The 9,119-nt window shown below is 35.2% G+C and overlaps 1 protein-coding gene across 1 annotated transcript; it reads left to right on the top strand.

Moving 5' to 3' along the window:
- The first annotated feature begins 7,223 nt into the window (after nt 1–7,223).
- On the top strand, nt 7,224–8,093 carry LOC138921007 (olfactory receptor 2AJ1-like). The gene has a single exon (XM_070252781.1). The coding sequence runs from the start codon at nt 7,224–7,226 to the stop codon at nt 8,091–8,093; it is 870 nt and encodes a 289-aa protein (XP_070108882.1).
- The last annotated feature ends 1,026 nt before the right edge of the window (nt 8,094–9,119 follow it).

A 9,119-nucleotide genomic window follows, 5' to 3' on the forward strand; every position in this document is an offset into this window, starting at 1 on the left:
ACTTATCTCTATTAAAAATTTCAGAGGCAGTGATTTCATATTTGATAAAATACTTAACTACAAGTAGAAAGTTAGAAATAGAAAATGTATTCATGGAAGTTGTAATTTTTCTCCAAAAACATGTAAACCTCTCCTGCATAAAGTAATCAAAGATTTGGCTCAAATTGTTATATTTTTATGCTATATATGTTTACCTTTTCAATATAAAATTAATTAATATCTGTTATAAAAAATTCCAGTAAATTGGGGCTGGCCCCATGGCATAGCGATTAAGTTCACATGCCCCAATTCAGGGACCTGGGGTTCATGGGTTCAGATTCCAGGCATGGACCTACATACCAGTCACCAAGCCATGCTGTGGCAGCATGTCACATAAAAAATAGAAGAAGATTGGCACAGATATTAGCTCAGGGACAATCTTCCTTAATCAAAAAGAGGAAAATTGGCAACAGATGTTAGCTCAGGGCACATCTTCCTCACCAAAAAAAAAAAATTTCCAAGTAAGTTGATCCTTAAATGTACAACTGGAGTGGAAGCAACACAAATGTCCATAAATGGAATGAATTAATAAGTAAAAAGTAAGTATATGCATACAAAGGGTCATTAGCCTTAAAACGGAAGGAAATTTTGACACGTGTTACAGCATGGAAGAGCATTATGGAAATAATTTGAAATTATGTCAAGTGAATTAGGTTGTGTTATAAGTTGGTCCCTTTATCTGAGGTTCTTAGAGTACTCAAATGACAGAGACAGAGGAAGAATGGTGTTTTCCAGAGGCTGAGGGAAGGGAGAGTGAGGAGTTATTGTTTAATTTGTACAGAGCTTCAACTTGAAAGGACAGAAATAGTTGTGGGTGTTAATACTGGTGATGATTGCATAATAAGGTGAAAATATTTAATACCACTCTACTGACAGTACACTTAAAATGTATAAGGTAGTTTCAGAAATTAATTTAAGAAATTTGTCCAACATATTGCAGTTACTAAATTAGCTATTGATTTTAAACAGGTTTAAAGTTCTATGAAACCTGAACAATGAGTGATGGAAATAATGGAAAGCAAGAAGAGCTCAAGTCAAAGAAATGAGTTAGAAGGGCTTTGAGGTCCTTCAGGAAAGTGATACTGAGGGCCGTCCTTAGAGGTTTCATACAGTTTCTAAGGGTGTGGAACACATGTTAGAGATGTGAGGGAGGGCAGAGCACAATGTTTTGACAAATGTCAAATACTTTTGACAAAGAGGGAGTGTACTTCTACAATGTTTAACTTTAGAACAACCAACTGAAACATTCAAGTAGAGTTCAGGCCAGTTTTAAAGGTAGGACTGGACACTCTGCTTCCCCACAATGCACATAAGAAGGATACACATAGCCATCATTTCCCTTCCTAAAGAACAGGATGTTACTGAGTGGACTGTGGATGTTGGGGAAATAAATAAGAATTAATGAGGAAAATGATGTTTACTTTAGAATGTGAATTCTAAGACCACAACTCTAGGACCTGAAGCTTTGGTAAGGCCAGATAACCTTGGGAATGTTGCCTAATCTCTGTGAGAAACATACAGGTCTTTGATGATTAAAGAAAATAGTTACTGTAAGATGCTAATAAAGGGAAGACACTTAAAATCTCTCTTGATATTTAAAAATGCTTCATAAGGCTTAGCTGTCATAGAAAACTAGTATATCAGCAGAATGTCTTTTGCTACATTCATTTACATATGCAGATTTTTGGTAATCATTTAATTGACTCATGAACCTATCAAAAAGGAAAAGAAACGGAATCACTAAGATAATGTAATTCTACCTTTTTTGTCTGCCCCTCTGTAATATGCAGTCTGCAGAATAATTAGCTTCATCCAACGACTGCAAACACCCGGAAGAGCCGATGTTGTAGCAAGTGAGGTCCACCAAGCGGCATTCCCTGGAGTTTCCATCTAGTGCCAGAGACCTGTCATAAACAAAACCTTTGACAGCACATTTTTCTCAGGCCCTGAAGCATGAATAAAATATGCTATGTAAAGAGGGAATGATGGAAAAGGAGTCAGAGAAGGAAGTTGTTTTCCTCAAACAAAAGTTTAGTCTCCCTTTGTTTAGTCAATGTTGATAGAGACTCTCTCTTCTCTCCGTGACACCAGGACTCTTGCTGCACCCTGAAGAATACCTGACCTGTCTCAGTGCCCCCACCTACCTCTACACAAGAGATTACGGTCTGTTCCCTTCACTTCCTTCTCTGGATTTCCCCTGGAGACATGGTTCCCCATGTCTTCTTATCAAAGAGTGTGTCTTTTCTCTCTGAGAAGCCACACTCTGCACAACTTTAAGGTAGTAGGTGTCCTCCATATGTCTCCTTGCTCATCCAAAACCATTTGTGCCCCTTCTCTCTGTAAGTCTTCAGGTAATTTGTACTGACCATCTGGATTGAGGCATCACTCCATACCTCTCACTTACTCTGGAGAAAGTGGCATTGAAGTAGACACCTGAATGGTGTGAGCAATGGTCAGACACCATTGAGGAGGAAGTTGCTTGTAGCCTCTGAGGTGCCAGCCACCTGGGTGACTTAAATATAAAAGGGCCGAGCAAGAATGTCCTGTCCTGGGCATGTAAAACTGGTAAAGAGAAGAGGACCTTGGGTGGATGTCAGGTCCAGGTCAGAAAGAGATGCAGCGGTTCTGTTCAGAGGACAGAGAGCGCATCTGAACACAGTGAAGCCACGGATCAAACATGTAATCCTGACCCAGCTGTCCAGTTATGAATAAGAAAGAGAAGCAAGGAAAGCAGAGATAAAAGGGCAAGGGATTCCCAAGAAAGGGAGGATTGTAACTGAAATCTTAGATATTGGGAGATTTTGAAGCCCTTAAAAAGAATGGAGAGGACTGTTCATGTGGAAGAAAGAACATAGGTTAGAACAAACATACAAGGAAGACAAGGTTAGTAAACACAAATGCTTCAGTTTCACTGAAAATGGAAACTAAAGATAGGGAGATTTATGTTTTTTTTTAAATGTAATTATAATGGAATATACATGGATTGTAACCCAGCAGAGTATTTGCATACTCAAAACTATGTTCCAGGAAGTGTGATCTGGAACAGGACAAAAAGTGTATTTTTATGGGGACAAATTGGAAGCAGAGAATTACTTGAATTATAACTACAATATTATAGTACTTTGAGTTTTTATCTCATAAAATCAAGTGCTAAGCATTTTGAAGAAAACGTGCTGGAATTGTACTAGGTCCATGACCGTAAATTTTACAATTCAATAGGAATGTTAAGGATAAAAAATAATTATCACAGAGAAATTTCCTGCTTTTTCCCATTCCAGATCAATTTTATGAACAATTTTGTGAGTTGTTTCTCATTTATGACTCCACATTGCCATGATCAATAAGACATTACCCTGTGGCTCACAGCTTTCTGCTCCAGAATCCCTGGAGTTTGTTCCCTGAACAACTCGTCCAGGAAGAATGCAGGACCACACATCTTCCTATGCAGATGCTCACTAGCAGGATGAAGGAATAAGAAGGGTGTATGTCTCCAGTCCCAACACTCTTCTGTTTTCTTTGTTCAAAATTTAGTCAGTTGGCCACACTCCACTGGTTTCCGGGGAGCTGAGAAGTGCGTGAAAGCATGTGGGTGGTGCTGAGCCCATACAGGTCTGTTCACTTGAAAAAGGAGGACAGAAGGGACGCTTTAGAGCTGCCAGGGCCACACAAGGTATGCAGCTCAAGAGAGAGAATACCCAGTGAGAGGCACTGACATAGATAGAACAGGTGGGAGATGGTGATTTATAGATGGAAAAGGACAATGATAAAGAGAGTCAGGATAATTTTCTGATCTCTGGCTTGGGCAATTGTACATGATGGTACCATTCACTATTTCTGGGACCTTACTTGATTAGTTCAGTGTTGGGAATGATGAATTTGATGTCACTTTGAGGCACAAATTTCAGGATTCTCTTAAATTGAAGTCGTAGCAACAAAGGCTAGACGTAAGACAACCCTGCAATAATTTTTTGGATATGATGCAGTTCCCCAAAAACATGGTTAATAAAAAGATCAAAAGGCTAGCATAAAATGGAATTGTGCACAGCTCAGCCAATTGCTTTCAGAAAAAAGAGCATTGCTTTGCTTTCTCACACACATTTGTGTCTATATATTGGTAATAAGCCCAATCACATATTGTTATTCAACATGCTGTGTTGCTTACTCCCTCAAAGAGCCTTATGGATCCATTTTATTTTACCAAAAAGTGAGTACAATTATATTTCTGGTTCACCACATTAAATGCACTTTATTCAGTTACATTCTGTCATATCCTGGTCCTTTTTTGAGCTCTTTCTCTCTATCTCTTTCTGTCTCCCATTATCTCTATTTCTCTCTGTCTCTCTAATATAGAATAGTTTAAATGCATATTTAAAACATGAGGAAACAATGATAATAATAGTACAGTAATAATTGATATATTAATAGAATAAAAATAGAAACAATAATAATAATCATTGTTTCTGAGTACTTACTATGTGCCAGGCTCTGTTGTGTGTGTGTGTGTGTGTGTGTGTGTGTGTGTGTACATGTGTATGTATGCATGTAGGTTTATGTGTATGTGTGTTTGATGAGTCTTATTTAATATTCAAAAAGTCTCTGTGAAGTAGGTCCTGTTATCATTCTGACTTTATAGAAATTTACCTCAGATATAGTTTCAAGTCTGATAAGTGTTTTGTATACAGATAGGATGAAAAATGAAATATATTCAGGATGCTGTATGTGCATTAAATTTTCTTGCTTATGTCTTTTCAAATCATTAGGAAAGTTTTAATGTACATTGCTACTTTCTTAATATAATTGAGTTAATAACATACTCATTTCTAAGCTAGTTATTATCTATCATGCATCAATTATACCCATATTCCATATCAACTCCTTTAAATAAGTAATGATATTATTTCCTTTATATTTAGGGTAATTCAGTTAACCTTTGCCTCTCCCATGAAATTCCATTGCATTTGAGTCAATTATCAATAAAAACAATTATTTTGAATCAATTGTTATCCTCCCCAGCAATTCTGATATTTAAAATTTTTATGACAAAACTTATAATTATTATATCAAGTGGGCAACTTATTTCAGGTATTTTATAAAATTTTGAAAGATAAAAATGGTGTTGTCATTTATGTAAATTATAGGTATACACATCAGACAATATTCTCTGGGATTTTCATGCAAATGCTTTTCAAAGTAAATACTTTGCAGGAACAATTGATTTCATGTTTTCTCTCTTTTTTTGTTTTCCAGTAAAAACTTAATATAAAGACATAACACAGGAACATATCAGTAATTGTTTAATCTATTAACGTGTAGTCTTACCAATATTAATAAACATCTCACCTCTAATTAAATCTAAATTAAAAAAATCTGTATTCTTTATTTGTGTAATGAGTGATAGAGAACAGATGTGAAATAATATATTTAAGTCTAATTAAGTCAAAATTAATGGATACTATTATATTATGAAAGTTTTGATAAATACAAAATGATAAAATGTAATTGAGTGATGTGCAATCAGTGAGTAAATGATACATTACGACTATTTTTTAGCTAAGAAAAGATTGGGATATGACTATAGCAAGAAAACAATTTCAAGAAGGGGTGAAATCAATGGACCATTTGAATAATAATCAGCTAAAAAGAGTTTGATTGAATAATTGTAATAAACCTATTAAGTCCTGAGTAGTTTCATAAACAAAACTAAACAATTGGGCCCCATGTACAAACTAGTTGGATTCCTGGTGAAATCAATTTAGGGTCTCACATGGCTTATTCATGAATGAAATCTTTTTTGATATGGGTGTACATCTCAGCACACAGATTTTAATCAGAAGTGGTTATTGCTCGAATGGGGAGGGATATGCCTAGAAAACATAATGATGGACTGTATTTTTATTTACATTTAATTTTATTAATATGAAATGGCCTACATGATTTATTACAATGTTACTCTCTTTCATTCTCGTAACCACTGTCTAAGTTGCCTTAAAATAAAGTGGCTATTTTAGGCTTAAAAAAGGTTATGTAGAAAATGCTTCATGAACAAAGGTTAGTTTTTGCATTGAAGTGGCTGAACTCATTCATTTCTTCTTTCAAGCGGTAAACACTTTGCATATATATAAAGGCAAAAAAATCTTAAATTACACAGTAAAAATTTCTTTGAAAAAAAATCTCAGATGCAAAAAACTCTTGGTTTTTATTCATATTGAGGGGTAGATCATACATATCAAATTTGCAGAAATAATTATACAGTGAAGAGTTAAGTAACTATTATCTATGTAAAAATGATATTAGCACCTATGATTCCCCAGAAAAGAATTAATAAAATATAATTCACTTTCCATAAGTTAATAAAACTGACAGAAATATTCTTATAATGACTATTGATTTTGACTGAAATAAATATTTATTCTTTTAGATTTAAAATATAACTCATGTTTCAAGTTACCACAACAGATTGTTAGTTTTACTTTCAATATTTCATTATTATTATTCTTGGATAGACTTGGATACAATGCACTGCATTTTCTTTAAGTTTTATCTAAATAAAAATTGCATGAGCAAATTGAGTTCATGGCCCATTTATTTATTCATGTATTTCACAAATATCATTGCCAGCCACTGTTCCAGGCATTTGGTTTATTCCAGCAAACAAAAAAAAAGATCTACCATAATCAACATTAAATTCTGGTGGGTGAGATGAGAATAAAGAAAAAAATATAGTTCATAAATTGATTATCAAATATGCTGAAAGTGAAAAGTGTTTTGCAAAAGGTAAAATGAGCACAGTAAGGAGGGCCAGGAAACTGGTGTTATTAGTGGGAGCGTCATGATTATAAGCAGTGTATTTAAGGGTAGAGATCTTGGAGAAGGTGACATTTGGGAAAAGACTCGGCTCAAGTAAAGAATATGGACTTAAGTGTTTGTCACTTTACATAGGGCTGGTGCCCACTCAATATTATGAATATTGTCAACTGATTCAAACAATTAAATGCCCATCTTGTAAAACATGCCCACTTCAAAAGCTGGTTGAGAGTCCTTAGACTTTCATGCCAAATCATGCATCACAACCTTTCTTTTATTATGCAGATGTATGGAAATGAGTTTGAGGCTTACAGTACTTTTTCTTCCTTTGCCATTTGGCTCATTTATATTTTTATTTTTTAGGTAACATAGGAATATTCATGATGGGACTTGAGAATCACACTTACAGCAGCCACTTCATTTTGTTGGGACTGTTCTCCTCTTCCCAGACAAGCCTGCTTTTCTTTTCCTTTATATTAATTATTTTCATTATGACTGTAGCAGAAAATACAGCCGTGATTCTCCTTATCCACAAGGACCCACGGCTTCACACTCCAATGTATTTCCTTCCCAGCCATCTCTCTTTTATGGATATCTTGCATATTTCCAATATTGTTCCCAAAATTATCGCTAACTTTCTATTAGGCAGCAGAACTATTTCTTTTGCTGGTTGTGGCTTCCAGATATTTCTATCCATCACCCTCTTGGGTGGTGAGTGCCTTCTCCTGGCAGCAATGTCCTATGATCACTTTGTAGCCATCTGTCACCCACTGCGCTATCCCATTCTTATGAATGACTATGTCAGCACTCTCATGCCTACAGGGTCCGGGCTTGTTGGGACTCTCTACTCCATAGTTCACACAGCTTACACACTCCATCTTCCTTTCTGTGGCTCAAGAGCTATTGATCACTTTTTCTATGAAGTCCCTGCAATGTTGAAATTGTCCTGTGTGGACACAACACACTATGAACAAGGAGCTTATGTAAGTGGCATCATTTTTCTGTTCATCCCTTTCTCCCTAATCTTTGCTTCCTATGTCCAAGTTCTTCTTACTGTCCTCCAAATGAAATCATCTGATGCACAGAAAAAGTTGTTTTCCACCTTTTTCCACATGGATGTGGTCGTAATGTACTATGGGCCATTTATTTTCACATATATGAGACCTAAGTCATACCACACTCCAGGCCAGGATAAGTTCCTGGCCATATTCTATACCATCCTCACTCCCACACCCAACCCAATTATCTAGAGCTTTAGGAATAAAGATGTTTTGGTGGCAATGAAAAATATGCTTAAAATAACTTTATGCATAAAAATAGAAAAAATGCTTGATCTGTGCGTTTTATATATTTCTATATTCAATACCTAGAAGAAATCCATCATTAGTTTCTCCTGAGAAGAAAGTTAAAGTCTCCATCTCTCTAAGTATGGAAAGAAGTGGATATTTCCAAACTTTTGATAAAGTTTTCACATGTGATTGTTTTGTAAAAACATACCTCATATAATGTGCTGCTCCCCTGAAATCCTAATTATAATCTCCCAAGGTGCTTATAAAAGGTAAATGATGACCACATCTTCCAGCTTCTTCCCACCAAAATTTTAAGAATTTGTAAGAATTACGTTTTTAGATACAGTTGGGCACATTACATAACAAATGTATTTCCATAAAATCATCTGTATTTTTATGAAATGTAGTAAAATTATACTTCAGAATTCCAAAGAGCTGCTCAGGTATCTAGGATGTCAGTGTAACTGGCTATAATAATAGGATTATAATTATTTTATAATGGAGGGAATACTGTATTCATCAGGATGTCTACCATGAAGACTATTGAATGTAGAAAAAAGTCACTTGCTGAGCTGTATAGGTAAGCAATTGCGTAACGTCAGAGACGAGGTCATCCATGGGGGTCAACGTAAGAAAGACAATTTTCAAGAAACATGGTTTTAATTAACTTTTGACTTTGTTGCATTCTTGTTTGTATTGTTTCATTTTTTATTTTAGTGAAATGGAAATATGACATCAGAGTTAAATTCTTCTTTAATAAAATCATTGTTGTATCTTAGTAATCTTCTTTCTCTGTATTTAGCCCACTGGAGTTACTCATTTGTTCTTTTAACAGATATTTGCTATTTACACTGTTGGGTTGAGGGTTGCTATCATTTTAACTTGTCTGGGATATTCTCACATATTCACATAACTCTAAAATTGAGTCATCTCCAAGGTCTCCATTTAGTTTTCACATATTCCATAGTGTTGATTCATTATATCTGC

Source organism: Equus caballus, chromosome 27, assembly GCF_041296265.1.
Source record: "Equus caballus isolate H_3958 breed thoroughbred chromosome 27, TB-T2T, whole genome shotgun sequence".
NCBI classification, from domain to species: domain Eukaryota; kingdom Metazoa; phylum Chordata; class Mammalia; order Perissodactyla; family Equidae; genus Equus; species Equus caballus.

Bases quoted from the DNA above. Each gene is read 5' to 3' on its own strand.
- LOC138921007 (XM_070252781.1), top strand. From the start codon at position 7,224: ATGATGGGACTTGAGAATCACACTTACAGCAGCCACTTCATTTTGTTG.